Source organism: Lacerta agilis, chromosome 11 (assembly GCF_009819535.1).
Source record: "Lacerta agilis isolate rLacAgi1 chromosome 11, rLacAgi1.pri, whole genome shotgun sequence".
Lineage (NCBI taxonomy): Eukaryota > Metazoa > Chordata > Lepidosauria > Squamata > Lacertidae > Lacerta > Lacerta agilis.
The window spans coordinates 43353630-43371051 of record NC_046322.1 but is presented as its reverse complement, the minus strand read 5'-3'; the positions used below and the strand labels follow the sequence as shown (position 1 = coordinate 43371051).

Below are 17422 nucleotides of genomic sequence, written 5' to 3'. Positions count from 1 at the left end.
CATTTTAAAAAAAAACACCCTACATAAATTACATCATAATATACAGGTGAAACTCGAAAAATTAGAATATCGTGGAAAGGTTCATTTCTTTCAGTAATTCAACTTAAAAGGTGAAACTAATATGTGAGATAGACTCATGACATGCAAAGCGAGATATGTCAAGCCTTTATTTACAGTTGGGTAGCCGTGCTGGTCTGCCATAGTCGAAACAAAATAGAAAATTCTTTCCAGTAGCACCTTAGAGACCAACTGAGTTTGTTCTTGGTATGAGCTTTCGTGTGTATCTGAAGAAGTGTGCATGCACACGAAAGCTCATACCAAGAACAAACTCAGTTGGTCTCTAAGGTGCTACTGGAAAGAATTTTCTATTTTGTTTCAAGCCTTTATTTGTTATAATTGTGATGATTATGGTGTACAACTGATGAGAACCCCAACTAACAATTTCAACCTTGGGGTTTTCATCAGCTGTACGCCATAATCATCACAATTATAACAACCAAAGGCTTGACATATCTCACTTTGCATGTCATGAGTCTATCTCACATATTAAACTCCAGTAGCTAATGAAAACAATTGCTTACATAAATGGACTTTTCCATGATATTCTAATTTTTCAAGTTTCACCTGTACTTTGCAGCATCATAAAAATGACTTAACCCCTTAGCCTCTAAAAGGCTGTCCAAAAAGGTGAGACTTAGGGTCAGACCAGCTGCTTTGTGGATTGGGTTCTAGGAGATGTAGTTAACCCTTTCCTTCCCAAAGCTGCCATCAGCTTGGAAGGGTGAAGAACAGTATCTATACTGTACTGGTCTCTTCCAACCAACTATCCATTGAGGTGATAGCATATTCAGACGGGCAATTTACATTTAGGAAAGGACATTGGAGGAAGCAGTTAAAGGCTTTCTCCCCAAGCAACATGTCCTCTGTAGGTCGTAAAACCACCTCATGTGGCTTCTGACTGGCAAAACAAACCATTGATGTCATGTACCAAGTCTAGTTTGACTCTTAGTCAGTGTGGCACCAAATGCGAACCATGACATTTAGTGATTCAGTTCCATGTGTTTAAATTCCATTTATTTGAAGGACAGAAAGTTCCATAAGCACTTAAATCAAAGGGAGCTTCACCTTGAGTGACTTGTATCCATACCGAATTAATATTCATCCCATGGAGCCCAGCAACAAATAATTGTTTAGCCATCCCAGCTTATGCTACTGGCAACAACATGGCACATGTACAAATCTGGGGAGAGGAAATAATTTGCTTGTTCATATTTAAAACCCTTTAAAGGCTGTAACAACATGAAAAGAATCACTGAGCATATTTATGCTGTTAAATTACTGCTGGTTTACACTTAAATGGAAATATTCTTATGGATATTTGAATAATTCATCTTTCTTATTAGCTTTTTATGGAACGTGTTTAGCCTCAATGATTGCATTACTTAATCAGTGCTTGTAATAATTTTATGACAACCTAAATTCTTTTGGCCCCCTAATTAAGACCCATCATTTTCTGTAAATTCTAAATGCAGTGTCAGAATTTAGCTTTGTTGTAGGACACCTGAAGTCTCAAGACATCACCTGATTATGGTTCTCTAATGGGCAAAATTTGATTTCTTTACCAGTTCTTAGATCCTTCCATACAGCCAAAATAAGCCAATGAAATCTGTTTGCAAGTTATCAGGTTTTTATTCTGTGTTTTAGCAATGATGGGCAAGCTTGGAATTGCTTAACTGAGCAGGCAATTGCTTCGGAAATAAGAGTAACAGCCTCCACCCTGTCTTGCCCTGTATGCTTTATCCTGTGTTATTTCTCACAAAATTAAAATGGAGATGGCACGTTTGCCCACTTGAGGACTAGAATATATTTACAGCCTGATCCTAGCAAACAAACATTAAGACTGCAACTGCACTGTATCACATTATTAACCAGTTAATATGATTTAATACAGACGACTGTGCAAGTAACCACTTAGTAAGCTGGGCACCTGCATTGCCCTGAATAATGGTAAGGATAATTTTATCATAGATTTCTGATTCAGGTGCAGAAATAAAAGGTTTTCCTCACCCCTTAGCAGGAAAAAAAGCATCAGCAAGATAAAGCAGGGAACCAGTTTACCAAATGGTAAGTCATCACTTGCTAAATAGCTGTGTAGTCTCTATAGTCACTTGATGTCTGATTCATGCTAAAGGTTTTCCTACCATCGTGGAGCAATCAGTGACATCATAATGATATTGCACTGGCATCATTCCCGTTAGATTTAGGATTAGGAAAGAGACTCAGAAAACACCAATAGGACCCCATCATCTTGCAAAATGTAAGCCCATTTTTCATTCCAAAATGCATAGCAAGTTATTAAAGAATGGGGAGATTATTTTTTTATCCTCCCTACATCAAGGCCGAGGCTGACCCCAACGCAACCAAAACGTGCTGTAGATTCTAATCCTTTTGCTCTCGTTCTTGGCATTCTCACTCATCAGGGCCAACAAACATTGCGTTGCGGACAGGTTTGTGCCCCTTTCCCAAGGGGCGGGATCTTGTTCCCTGACCTAATACTGCATCTTTGAAACACAGGATGTGGTCAGGGACAAGGAGGTGCCTCTGCTCCTTACCTCCAACTTGGAGCTGGTGTAGCTGGAAGCATACAGTTTGTCATTGCCTCTTCAACTGTGAGGCAGCTGGAGCACCAAATATCCCACAGGGAAGTGCCCCTCAGTGCCCCCCACCCTTCTGCAGATTGGCGCCAAATAGGAACAGTGGAGATGCACCAATTTAATCTTTCTCTGGCAGGCATTTGCAACTCCCAGCTTCCTGACAGGTACAAAAACAAGGTGGATTTGTAGCTGGTTGACTGACCAAACCCAAAGAGTGCTCACTGATGGTCCCTCGCCATCCTGGAAAAAAGTGACAAATGGTGTGCCACAGGCCCTGTTGTTTTGTTCAACGTCTTTATAAGCAACTTGGATGAAGAAATTGGGGGGGGGGGTGCTCATCAAATTTGTAGATGACACCAACTAGGAGGAGTAGCTAATGCTGCAGAAGATAGAACCTAGATTCAAGATGACCAAAACAGATTGGAGACTGGGCCAAAACTAACAAAATGAATTTCAGTAGGGACAAGTGTAAGGTTCTGCACTTAGGCACGAATAACCAGCAGCATAAATATAAGATGGGGATACAGTACCTGGCTTGACAGTAGTACATGTGAAAAGGATCAAAGGGTCAAGCTTAACATGAGTCAGCAGTGCAATGCAGCAGTGAAAAAAAGCTAATGCTATTATAGGATGCATTAACAGAAGTAGAGTGTCCCAATCAAGGAAAGTTATAGTACTACTATACTTTGCCTTGGTCAGACCACACGTGGAGTACTGTGTCCAGTTCTGGGTGCTGCAATGACAAGCTGCAAAGTGTGCAGAGGAAGACAACTAAGATGCTGGTCTGGAAACCAAGCCTTGTGAGGAATGATTGAGGGAATTGGATATGTTTAGCCTGGTAAAGAGGAGACTGAGAGGAGATATGGGTAGCCAACTTCAAATTTCTAAAGGGCTTGCAGATGGAGGAAGCTTGTTTTCTCCTGCTCCAAAGGCTAGGAGAAAGGCAATTCCAACTAAACATCAGGAAGTACTTTCTGACAATAAGAGTTGTTCAACAGTGGAACTCCCATGAGAGGTGGTGGACTCTCCTTCCTTGGAGGTTTTTAAGTGGAGGTTGGATGGCCATCCCATCTCTAATGTCTGATCTATTTGTCCTGCATCACAGGGGATTGGACTAGATAACCCTCAGGGTCCCTTCCAACTCTACATCAGGGATGAGAAACCTGTGGCCCTTCAGATGCTGTTGAGCTACAGCTCTCATAATCCTGGCCTCTGGCCATGCTGAATGGAGCAGAAGGCAGCTGGAGTCCAACGTGTGGCACAGGTTCTCCATTCCTCAATAGCTTGAAGCCAAATTTTCAGCCTCGGACAATATATATTTTAAGGCCTGCAAAAGCACTCTTCTCATGGTGAATGCACATAGGGGGAAAGCAGGGCCATGGCAGTAGGCCTCAGCAACAACCTTAGACACCTTCACACAGCATTTTGTATGCTCCCTAGGATCATACAAGCTGTATGTGGATAGGGACCTTTACAGATGGCAAAATGCATTGGGTCAACAGAGCATAGGCTCTGCTTCCAGCCTATGCATATTCATTTCAACATATGAAAACAAACTCTGCATGCTTGCACTTAGGGCAGATCCATACCATACGTTAAATGCACATCCAACACACATGCACGAAACTTTCCCCAAAGAATCCTGGGAACTGCAGTTTGTTTTGGGTACTATACATTGCATTTCTGTGAGTAGGAAACTGCAGCTTCCAGGATTTTGTGGGGTAAACTAAGGTTAAGGATGTCAGGACCACCAACACAATTCTTCTATGCCTGTTGATCCTGTCTGTAGGTTGCAGTCAAGGCTTACCACCACAATATCACTCCCCCTAGATGTTCAGTGTACACACATTCATACAGTGTCAAATGCTACTCTTCAGCTAAAGTACTCAAAAGTCTACTGCGCATATTAATCTCCTACTTAGACCTCTGTAGTCCAGGATACTTTAGTGCCAGGTTCTAGAATGGACTCCCAATATTTTATGGCCCATTTTTGTTCACTTTCTCTTTGGACCCATTCGAAGAGCTTCAAATGTGGAGGGGGGTGCCTAAGATAAAATAGCTTATACATATCCATGTCATTAGCTAATCCAGTAGCACAATACCAACAAAAGCCTTGGCAAAATTTGTTCCTCTAGCCCTTTTCCAACTCATATATACCATCCAATCAGGCTTTGTTCCAGTGATGGCCATGGTTCAAAGTATTTGCCAAACACAAACATCTCATTAAGCAAGCCAACAGCAGTGTTATTGACGGACACTAGATGCAGGAAAGGCATTTGAGCAATCTGCTAGCAAAACGCTGGAAATATAATTTCTGGCTTCATCTTCTAGCTGCTACTCTTATTGTTCTAGGCCTATAGACTCCGTCAGCACGGCACAAAGCAATTGTATCCTTCGCCACTAACCCTTTAAAAGTCTCCCGAGATTTAAGAGATAACAACACAGATTAAACGTACACAGAACAGCACACTCCTACCAAGACAACATCCAGGGTTTTTCTCCATAAAACATTCATGCCCGTTCAGAGCAATAGTGCAGAATTTGCAGAGGCATTTCCAATGGCGTTTTTCTGTGTTTGCTTCAATAGGGGCATTGCAAGAGATGCCTTAGGCACAGTCTCAGCAAGACTCAAGATTGATTTTTCATGCTAGTAGTCCTCTTTGAGTTGTATACTCCTGGATACAGCTTTTACCATGTTTAATTTAAAAAAAACAACCTCCCGTGCTTTATCTTAAAACTAAATACTTTATGTGGATGCTTTGAAACAATGGCCCCATCTTTTTTCCAACTTGTCATTGCATTAGTCCATGATTAACTAGTGAAAATGACTTAATAGGATTTCCAGAATTAAAGAACCCTAGTTGACTTCCTTGCCCCTAAGCAACTTACCCTGTTGGTAGGGGTGGGGGGGCAAACAAGCAGGGCCCCAGGTATCCCACCTTTCATGTCAGCACAATAAGGGACTTGTTGCATCAATACCCTAATGCACCATATGCATAAGACAGACAATATGTAAATGCAGAGTTTGTTGCCAGTTAAGGGGGCTCAAAACATATGCTGGATGACACTGAGAGTTCATAGTTTCACAAAATGCTGTTTCTTCGTTGCTGTTTAAAAACCGATTAGCCATATTCCCATTCTTAATTTTGTAGTGAATATGAGTGGGAATCAAACCACACACACAAGAAAGAGGTACATATGAGTCTCGTTGTATGAATCTAAGCATGCAGAAGTCCTGCTGTGTTCACTGGGACTTACCTTTAGATCTGCGTGCATCTGGTTGAAGTCCAAGGGTGCCAGTGGAAGCTTAGGGTGCATACATCAGCAATAGTGGGGGGGCTGCACCTGTTACTGAAAAATTAAATTCCTCAGGTTAACCTTAACATAGCTAATCATATACTTCATCATTTATTATTATTATTATTATTATTATTATTATTATTACCACATTGACTTCCAACCCATATAAAAATATTTTTTTAAAAAAATTAATAGTTACATATTTACTCAGAAGCAAGTTCCACTGAGTTCAAGAGGGGGCTTACTCCCTGGTAAATGGGTTCAGGATTTGCATCCAGTTTGACAATGAACTGAAGTGAAACAGGAGCAAATTAGTTAGCCCACGGGGGTTCTTTGATCCCATAAATAAGTTGTATATTTACAAGGCTTATATCTCAGGATAAATGCTTAGGCCAAGAAGATGTGCAAAGTAAGAGCAGGTAACACTGCTGATTCTGTAACGCACATGCACTGTACTTCCAGATTAAATGTTTTTGGGTTCACTGAAATTATTCAAGGTCATGGAGTTGTTTTAAGAGAAAGGAAGCACAATGCCCTTACATTCCTGCACCATCCACTACCTTCTGCCCCCCGCAAATCTGTTCCCTGGATTTACTTCAGGCTTCAGATTCTATCTCAGAGATAAATTCATCCAACAAGAGAGCATGTCTTTTATTATAATATTGCCTCAGAGAAGCAAGTTAACCTCTCGGCAACCCTGTTTGCTATCTGTCTCCAAATACACAATAAATACTCTCAGTAGCACGTTCTGCGTATTTGATTTTCCACCACTAGACTGCATCAATCTCTCATCATTAACTCCTATAAATCACACTTTTTGAAACGGAGGGGACTAATTCCAAGAGCCAAGGTCTGCCTTTCAGCAGATTTTTTGACAGCTTACTAGCACTTTTCCAAGGATCTCAGAGGATGTTCTGCATGGGGCAAATGCCTATTAATTAGCTACCTGAGATAATTAATCCAAGGGTTGGGTAATTAGTTCAACCTGTTCGCATTTTGCTTGGCTTAGTGTGATGTAGGAGGGACAATAAATATATTTTAAATATGTTTATTAATTGCACTCTCCCTGCCCTTACACAACCATGAGTGCCATGTGGATTCTTAGTCTTCGGTGTCATCTCGTAAGCAGGGGACAGAGGCCGGCATGAACTGATATTGTCATGTTAAACCAGGGTGATTTGTATCTTCCTCTGAACTTTGGTTCCCTGTTCATGACAAAACACCGGACATTTGGTTCACACCTTCCTTCCATCCAATTTCAAGCTGGGGAACTACGGGGAACTGTACACACTAAAAACACATCCAAAGCACATTCTTCTCCTTAAAGAAATCTGGGCCCTGTAGTTCACCACTCACAGAGTTGCAGTTTCCACCTATCCTTCACAAACTACAGGACCCAGAATTCTTTGAGGGAAAGAATGTGTTTTTAGTTTGCTTTTTAAAGGTAGAGTGTGTGCACAGCCACTTACGCATTCACAGCAGTAACCTATTGCAATTTTTAAAAGGCGATTGGAATTAAATAAGTGTCAAGCACTCTAAGTTAAACCAAAAGAGAGAAACAAAAATACTTGCTACTTTCCTTTAGGGGTTGTTGGCTTGAGATGCCTTCATTGGTTTTAGAAAGCTACAGCAAAGCAGCTCTTTGCGAGTTCCTGCTCATGTGACAGTTTCCCTGTGCAGGTAGGTGATAGGCAGGAGAGGAGCGAAGCAGGACTAAAAAATTTCCAGGAACCCAGAATTCACAACAGCATTTCTTACATTTGCAACAGGGCCTTGGTGGCAACATCCCATTTGTATTGTGCTATCAGAGAAATAACGTGCCTTGAAATGGGACCCATGAAGATGAGAGATAGGCTGCAATTAGCCAGGAACCCTGCAGTAAGCTGTATTCTCGTAAGCATATAGAAATGTAATGTATCCCAGCTGCTTTGAGCTTTCCCCAAAGTAAACAGCTGGATGTGTTTTAGCTCATCCCAAGCGTAGCAGAAAGGTCCTAAAATGTATATAAAGATCTAACAGAACCTACAGCATGGGATTAAGAGTTGAAAAGGCATTTGCATCTTAAGAAACAAAGCACCCTCCAGTGTAATTCTGTAAAAGAACAAGCTAGATGGTTTATGTATCCCTGAATATGTTTCGAAGCGTGCACAATTTCTTCTCACTTAAGCATTTCTTGGTTTTAACTTCCATTGCACATAACAAGACTCAAATCTGTTTTAAATTCACACATTTAGGAAGTCCCAGCCTAGCGGGGGAGGGCAGGGAGACTTGGAAGTGATATTCAAGTTTCCTGACATGAAATAATCTTAGGAACACATGGTGCTGAAGGCAACACCGAACGCTACATTCACTGAGTTTCAGAAATGATATGATAGCACTTACAGCTCAACTATAGGGATGAACGGTGCCAGACAATAACATTTGGGGTGATACCCAACATTAGCCATACTCAGTGAGTAGGCCCGATGGAATGAAGTCCATTGACATTCAGTGGGGCTACTCATGAGTATGACTGGATAGCACCCATAATTCCAAAGGTGTTCCCCACTAAAAAAGGAGTAACACTGCTGAAACAGCAAACAGTTAAAATCAATCACTAAATAATAATAATAATAATAAATTTTATTTATATCCCACCCTCCCCAGCCAGAACTGGGGTCAGGGCAGCTAACATCAAAATATATAATATATTAAGACATAAAATTCAGCAATCGACTGAAATACAGCTTAAAAATGGATTAAAATGAAGATAAGATCAGATGGCTACCCGCAAATAAGAGAACTTAATGATGACTGTTTATGGAAGAATGGAAGCTTTCTTTGGACTATTTAAAGAAATATAATATGATGAATTTGCAAACAGGATTTGAACTATGAGCAACAGAAATAGAGATTATCATATTAGGGTTATGGTATTAAAAATAGAGACGATAGGGTACAGCAAATAGAATGAAAAAACACCATGGAAAATGGGATGGGCAGTTCCTAAAAGAAAAAAATTATTATGTATTGGAATTATATGTGAAATTTGTGGAAATTTAATAAAATAAATTTATATATATATATAGATATAGATATATAGATAAACACACACACACATATATATAAATTTCCACTACATATGAGAGAGAGAGAATAGTGGAAATTAAATGTTGCCCATGTGCAAAAGAGGCTTAAATTTTGCAAATACTGGAAACGGTGGAAGTGGATGTGGGCGACTTCCCACCCAACCACAGCGGGCACAATTTCAATATGAGAATTGAAATAGCCGCCACGCTTGCTGCGTTTACAACTCATGGCTTGCCTCCTTACCGCAGCACATTTAGTCATTGAAACTTTATATCCCAATTAGCAGTTTCCTCTTCATCCCTTCCAATGATCACATCATATTTCATTTACCGAGCCTTGCTCCCATTTCCATCTATGCCAACATTTGTGTGTGTGTGTGTGTGTGTGCTGGGGGGGGGGGGGAGAGACGGCGTTATTGCATTGCCATCTGGTCCACATTATATTAGAAAACAAGAAGACGATGACAGATTCCCGCTGAGGAAACCACACTGCGCTCTCAGTTTCCCATTCAATGCGGCCACTGGGTTGCTGCAGCTCTGAAGACTATTAAAAAGTTCGCTTTTAAAGTAAATGGTGTGGGGTTTTGACAACAGGCGCCTTTTGGCAAGACGTTTTGCTGGCAGGTTTTCTGCTTTGTGCTAAAGGTGATCAAAAACATCCTGCCAAGATGGAACACAGAGGAACAACATCCAGTGGCCATCATGGTCCTGAAATTCAAAATCAGCTATGTCCCTAATTTCCATAGAATAGCCTTCTCCAACCTTGTGCTCTCCAAATGTTTTGGTGCACATTTGCTATCTGTCGGAAACCAGGTTGGTGAAGGCTCCCTTAGACAAACCCTATTTTCTGTCTCTGAAGAATCACCCTCCTTGCTTTGCCATTTTTGAAGACACAGGCGACCTGCAACCCAAATGCTGCAGTGTTCTCACCTCCTAAGCAAGAGTGGGTCATTCATGGGCAGGTCATCCCACAAATCTACACCATTTTACAGAAAGCTGTAAGTCAGGAGTGGACAGAAGGAATAGGAGAATTTTTGGTAGATCTCTTGGCGATTTGCAGTAGATTGGCAACAGTTTCTAACTCCTGTTTAGCAAGAGCAACAACAAAATGACCTAAGTTAGGTCACCGCTTGAAGGCTCCAAAACGACCTAAATCAGAGAAGAAAGCTTGGAGCCATCAGGAGTGAACTTTGCTGTTCATTTCTTGTTCTGAAAACAGACCACTAGGCTCAGGATGTTTTCACAGGTACACTGTTCTTTCAGGCTAACTGTGACTCTGCTTGCAATGCACACTAAGCCAAGCCTTGGCTTATGGTAAGAGCATCCAAGCTACAGGAGAAGAGTTCTCAGACCCTCTGGTTGCTCCCGGGGTCCTTTCTGCTGTTGTACCACGCTGAGCTAAACCAAGGTTTGGATTAGCATGTCATCCAGCCTTGTTAAGCTCTCTTCTCTCTACGAGCTGAAACCGAGAACAAACCTCGGTTACAGCTCTAGGTCACTGAAGAGGGAGCTTGACCATGAATCCAGTTGGGACGATACACTAAGCCAAACCTCAGCATGTCACTGCAGCAAAAAGGACTGGGGAGGAGTAAAGCAGCTTCAAGCTCCTCTCTGGGAGGAGGTCTCAGGCTGTATTTTGCTCTGGGCTCCAGGTGGTAAATGTCAGGGTTCTATTATAAAGCAGAGAAGATCTCACGAGCCTGAAGTCTGCCCACTTTAGGCTGTAAGAAGCTCAAATAACACTTAGCATTCTATGGCTACACAGCATGCTCAGTTCTCATTGGGATGCTTTATATAGAGCTTTTAGCTCTATACATCTTGCATTCTTGTTTTTTTAAGGTACGATGTTGTACTTCAGCAAACCTCAAGGTTTTCCCTAGCGTGCTAAGACATACATACATCGTTCTATTTGCATGCTGCCTTTCCATAGTTCAAACCATGCTCAGGGCAGCTTACAACATGAAATAAATTACATAATTACAAGCATAACAAAAGTAGTCATAAGCAATAAATAAAACATCAAGAAGTACACAGCCAAATTGAACAATTTCCATACATATCATGTTGTTGTTGTTCAGTCGTGTCTGACTCTTTGTGACCCCATGGACCAGAGCAAGCCAGGCACGCCTATCTTTCACTACCTCCCACAGTTTGGCCAAACTCATGCTAGTCACTTCAAGAACACTGTCCAACCACCTCATCCTCTCTCGTCCCCTTCTCCTTGTGCCCTCCTCCTTCTTAAAGGTGCAAAATTAATAGCAATAATAGCAATCACAGCCCTCTAATAAGAAACCCTAAACAAGACCCTAGCTCAAGAGTTTGTTTAACAGCCTCCGCTTCTGTAGCTGGAGTCAGTCAGGGCCCTGTCAGACCTGGTGGGAAAAGGCCTGCAAGGTCTTCCAGGACTCACAGCCAAGATGATGGCCTCATTTTGGCTCCCATTTCTTTCAGCAACCCTCACCTTAGTTTGCTGTTAAGAAGGAGTGCATTGGAAATGCCTCTTCTAAACTTCTGAAAGTGAGCACACATGTGGCCCAAAGCAGTGGTGGAAGGGGAGGTGTGTATTCTTATAGAAAACATCAGTGGGTGGTTTTTGAATTGCTGCTATCCCATTACAGGTATGGCCAGATCCATTGTGAGATTTAACAATGCAATAAACATTCTTAACTTGTAAAAGAAGGGAAGTGTTATAATCGGTTTACAGCTGCACACACCCTGCTTCAATATGCCTACATCGCATAGGCTATGGAGGAGGAAATTGATACTGCATATGGCAGGAATATGTAAAGTCTTCAGCATTATGTCATGGCCAGAAGGGGAGGCATCCCTGATGTGAGATGGTTATAAGACTACAAGAACGTCCCTATCTTCATCTGTGAAATGTTAAAGGGAGGCCGTAATGCCACAAAGACAGTCCTGTTTGTTTTCGTGCACCCATGAATGAACCGTAGCAAAGAATTTGACTCGGGGTCCAGACTTGCTTTCCCCATCTAACCTACTCCAGAATCTATTTTTAGATAGCACAGACACTAAAGCTTCCTTTGGTGTTTTGCCATCTCGAGCTGTGATTACAGACAAGACAAAACTCAGGCTTGTAACATGTTGAGGCTATTTTGGTCTCCCAGACTGCATGTGATAAAAGGGGGGGAGAGAGACAGCCTTTTTGTAAAGAACCACAGTCATTGGAGCCTCTTTTCTACAGATGCATGCTAATGGCTTCACTGTGGGAACACAGTCACATGCTTTCCAGTGCATTTCATGGCATTTTTCGAGCAAAAAAAAAAAGCTAGAGAGAAATTATACTAAGTTTAGCCACGGACTGAGCTGTCTAGTTGGGTGTTGTCCTTTATTGTTCGGCACCAGTTTATTCCCATGGGATTGATAACACTCACTACTTTGAACCACCCTGTGCTGGCTTTTAGGGTTGTTGATTGGCTGCACACACCACAGAAATCTACTCTGGAATTGTGCACAATTTGCAACGGAGCACAGTAAGTCCATAGGCAGAGGATGTTTCATCCCCTTGCCACAGGTGAGAGGGAAGGGGGCAGATCTGGGGGGGGGCTTTGTCGTGGGGGCAGGGGTGCCCATTGAGCAGCAAAATGTCTTGGGCCAGCCCTGGCACTGGGTCGCCACTTCAAAGGCTCTGAACACCCAGCTTGGGAACTTCAGAAACCAACTTCAGAAAACAGCCTTGTCATGTGTAAGTGGGGTGTGGGGGTGTGTACATAGCTTGAACATAATGGCCTTGGCGGACAAATGGGGAAGCCCAGGAGGCCAAGATCAGCCTGCAAGAAGTTCTCTACCCCTGGCATATACATTAAAGTGGAGAAAGAGGGATAGACTTTTTCTATAACTTTTTTTACATGCAGAGAAATTTTGACATGAAAGCCCCGTGAAACTAGCTCTCTCCCAGGCCTACTATGCAGCGGGAAATGGCCGTGAGACAACTGAGGGCATTAACATTTGCTTTCCAAGGGAGAAATTCTCCTTGCTGCTCATTCCTTATATGAAATTATTAATTGCTCGTCACAATGCAATCATTTCCATGCAAAACTAATTTCACAACTGGATTTTATAATTTCAGAAAGCATTTCAGTTCCTGCTTTGAATGCAAATATGCCATAAATGCATACACACTATTATTTAAAAAAGGACAGCAAATCTATCACAGCTGAGCAATAATTCTAGAGGGCTGCTTATCAATGCTTTCCATGAGGCTCAATTTCTGCTGTCGTATTCTTTGGGGATAGTTTGCATGCAAACGATGTTAAAATACGATTGCAATTTATTCTACAAATGATCTGTATCTTCCATAAAGCCTTGTCATGCAGTAAAATCAGTCCCATTCGATCTCTGCTGCAATAATGGTACTTTTACATTTAACTATAATAATTTGTTATTGGGTTCAGATGGTCTTCTAAATTTGATAGGGATTCGCCACATTTCAAAGCAAGATTTCAGTATTCGTCTATGATCTAACTGCCAGACCATAGATGAATACACGGGGGGACGTGGGACGACAGGTCTGATTCCTCATTACATAAACCTGGTTCATCTATTTATCTTTAGAAAGCTCTGAAACAGTGTGACACAGACCAAATGTGAGTCTCACCATCGCAGAGATAACCTCCCATGTCAACTGAGTGCTCCATGTGAACGCATCATCACTTACAGCCCAGTTTGCAACATCCGCCCTATTTTTCAGCGGGAGAGAAATTGCATGAACCACATCTCTATACGTGTGCACTCCTCTAAGGTTGAGAAAGAGGAACCTGTCTACTCCTTGGCCCCACAATTTTGGCAGCATCCCCAGTTAAATGTATAAAGCAGGGAATAATGTTTTTGCATTGGAGGAGACAGTACAGGAATAGTCATTCACCTGTGTAGCATGACCTTGGTCCAGAAAGAGTTTCAAGTTTTTCCCCCCTACGTTTTCCTTTGTTTCCCCCTTCATTTCCCCCTGCAATAATTGTTGTGTATCTGTGAGCAGGTCTAAAGCCTGTGGTGCACAGCAGGTTATACAACTACCAAAAAATAAAATAAAAAATGAAATCACTGAAAAAAAATATTTATTTATGCATTTTCTCCCTTAATATTCTGTATAGTAGTTGGTGGGTACATTCAAATAATTTTATTTTATTTTATTTTATTTGGTACGCTTAAAAGGATTAACTGTACTAAAAAGGCCAGCTGCTGCAGGGAGATTTCCTAGGAGCTGCAATATACCATAAAATGGCAAGGTTCCTGCAGAAGCAGAAAGGAAGGTCTCTGGAAATGAAGATTGGCACAACTCTCTGGAAAGAGAGATACACATTGAGGATGTTTCATTTGCTTTTCAAATTTTGACTGAAAAATACTACTTGGAATGGGGATGAGGGTTGAGTTTTCTCGGTCTCCCTTAGATGGAGACCAGACTAAAACTTAGGTGAGTGCTCAACTAGATGTGATGCAGACAACAAACCCATGATAGGGGTTCCCCCCTCAAGAGCCAAAGAACGATATAAGACATTTGGGGCTTCTGCTCCAAACTCCACATGCCATATGGCAAACCACTTTTGATCTATCTCAAAAATAGCCTCAGTAGGTCTTTGGGTTGTGACCAGTTACTGGACCGTGCAGGAGCACTCAATATTGGGACCATCCTGAGTCACTCATCGCCACATCTTTCAGAGTTGTTTTCAAAATGCAGGAGTTGTGTCTACAGCAGGGTTTCTCAAACTTGGGTCTCCAGCTGTTTTTGGACTACTATTGCCATCATCCCTGACTACTGGCCGTGCTATCTAGGGATGATGGGAGTTGTAGTCCAACAAAATATCTGGAGACCCAAGTTAGGGAAACCCTGATCTAGAGAATGTCTTTAAATGGATTAACTCTGACCGTAACCATTTTCCCCCCTGTGCTTTTCTGCTTACCTCTTTATGATATTTGTTGCAGGAGTGATTCGGGAGAGTTATCTCAAAGGGCATGATCAACTGGTGCCGGTCACCCTCCTGGCCATTGCAGTCATTCTTGCCTTTGTCATGGGGGCTGTCTTCTCGGGGATCATAGTATACTGCATCTGTGACCATCGGCGCAGAGACGTGACCATCGTGCAGAGGAAGGAGAAGGAGCTGACCCAATCCCGCAGGGGCTCCATGAGCAGCGTCACCAAGCTCAGTGGCCTCTTTGGGGACACTCAGTCCAAAGAGCCAAAGCCTGAAGCCATCCTCACCCCGCTGATGCACAACGGCAAGCTTGCTACGCCGGGCAGCACCGCCAAGATGCTCATCAAAGCAGACCAGCATCACTTGGACTTGGCCGCTTTACCAACTCCAGAGTCGACCCCAACGCTTCAGCAGAAGAGGAAGCCCAGCCGCGGCAGCAGAGACTGGGAGAGGAACCAGAACCTCATCAACGCCTGCACAAAAGACATCCCCCCTATGGCATCCCCCGTGATTCCCACAGACCTCCCCCTCAGGGCTTCTCCCAGCCACATCCCCAGCGTCGTCGTCCTGCCCATTTCTCAGCAAGGCTACCAGCACGAGTATGTCGACCAGCCCAAAATGAGCGACATGGCGCAGATGGCTATGGAGGACCAAAACGCCACCCTCGAGTACAAAACCATCAAGGAGCATCTCAGCGGCAAAAGCCCCAACCACGGGGTGAACCTGGTGGAGAACCTGGATAGCATGCCGCCCAAAGTACCCCAGAGGGAGGCCTCCCTGGGGCCTCCTGGGGCCTCCCTCGCCCAGGGCGGCCTGGGCAAGCGATTGGAAATGCATTCTTCCGCTTATAACGTGGACTACAAGAGAAACTACGCCACGAACTCGCTTACGAGAAATCACCAGGCCTCCACTCTCAAAAGGAATAACACTAATTCTTCTAATTCTTCCCACCTCTCGAGAAATCAGAGCTTTGGCAGGGGGGACAACCCCCCTCCTGCCCCACAAAGGGTGGACTCTATACAGGTCCACGCTGCTCAGGGTCAGACCGTGACTGTATCTAGGCAGCCCAGCCTCACGACATACAACTCGCTGACAAGATCAGGGTTGAAACGCACACCGTCATTAAAACCAGACGTACCCCCCAAGCCCTCCTTCTCCCCTCTTTCCACGTCCATGAAGCCTAACGATGCATGTACATAATCACCGTGGGGTGGGGGGGAACAGCAGGTGACCAGAGTACGCCATTACAAAGGCAGTGTTCAGCAACTGCAATGCTCTTTTTCAACTGACCAGGAAAGCTGCCTGAGCCTGAGGATGCATTGCTCTCTGGGGAAAGTGGAATATTTTTTATTTTTGAAGGGAGGGGGAGGGAACAGTCGGGTCATGCAATACATGGTTTGCAACTGTAGGACCCACCCCCCCACGATGCAACAGCTCTTTTACTCAAAAGACTAACCACAAAACATTGAGCCAAAAGCACACACGTGAATGATGACTGTGATAACTTCACTTGGAAACTGCACATTGCGCAATTCCGGATCGGGGAACTGAGTGCTTTGAAAGCAAAAACGGAAATGGGGAAAACGACAACCCCAAACAAAAGGAAAACGGAAAGGAAGGAAGGAATTCATTGATTAAGCTAACTCTTAACTGAACTGTGGCAGACGTTTACTCTGTGCAGGTACTGTGAAATGATCATCAGTGTTACAGCCATTTGGTTATAGCCGATTGCCATGTTGGGCAACCACTCTGTCCTAGGTTTCCGCTCCTCTTCTCTTTTAATGAATAACATGTGACTGTTAACGCAAGTAACTCCTATTATTTATTGTTCATCCTTTTGTCTTTTTTTTATTATTCCTAAGGAAATTACTTCTGCATATCATCATATGAGCAGCTCTCTCCAGAAGGAAAAAAAAGCAAAATACGTTGAAAATTATGCCTATTTAACGTGAAACCCATTAACTGGAGTAATTAAAACTCTTTTTATTTTTCCAATAAATTCACTGAGTTAAATAAGTTGAAGGTGGAATTCTGAACTTTTGTGTTTGGACTCTCTGATCTCTTTCTGGAAAACAAAAAACAAAAAAAGGGGAGTATTTATTTAAATGTCAGATAAGCTTGCCTTCCAGCCTCCGTGCCGGGCAGTAGTCAAAGAGAAACCACCCCGTTCCACAACAAGGTTCCTATCTTCCTACAGTAACTTCCTGCAGCAGCGTTGAAAGCTGCCCTCCTTGGCCCCATTGCTGTGAACGTGGTTTTGTCAATAGCTCATCATTTCTGTGAAGGCACCAGCTTTGTTCTCTGGCATCCCATTTCACCCTTGCATGTGAGGTGGCAAACAAAAATCCACAAACGCCGTGGACTCATCCATATGCTGGCTTTTGCCGTGCATAGTCTTAACCACACAAGGGCAGGGAGGGGAGAGAGCGTTGTTTGTTGGTGGAAAACACATCTGTGAATACCCTACTTTCTT

General features: G+C 42.9%; 1 protein-coding gene across 5 annotated transcripts in view; it reads left to right on the top strand.

Annotated features, from left to right (window-relative positions):
- Positions 1 to 16971, top strand: part of SEMA6A (semaphorin 6A) — a 173854-nt gene extending 156883 nt beyond the window's left edge. For 3 of the 5 annotated variants that reach the window (XM_033163594.1, XM_033163595.1, XM_033163592.1), the window contains one exon: positions 14960 to 16149. In XM_033163594.1, coding sequence (XP_033019485.1) covers positions 14960 to 16149 — 1190 coding nt within the window. Of the gene's footprint in view, positions 1 to 14959 lie in introns of all 5 variants that reach the window. The other 2 variants (XM_033163593.1, XM_033163591.1) reach the window with 1 other exon arrangement.
- The last annotated feature ends 451 nt before the right edge of the window (positions 16972 to 17422 follow it).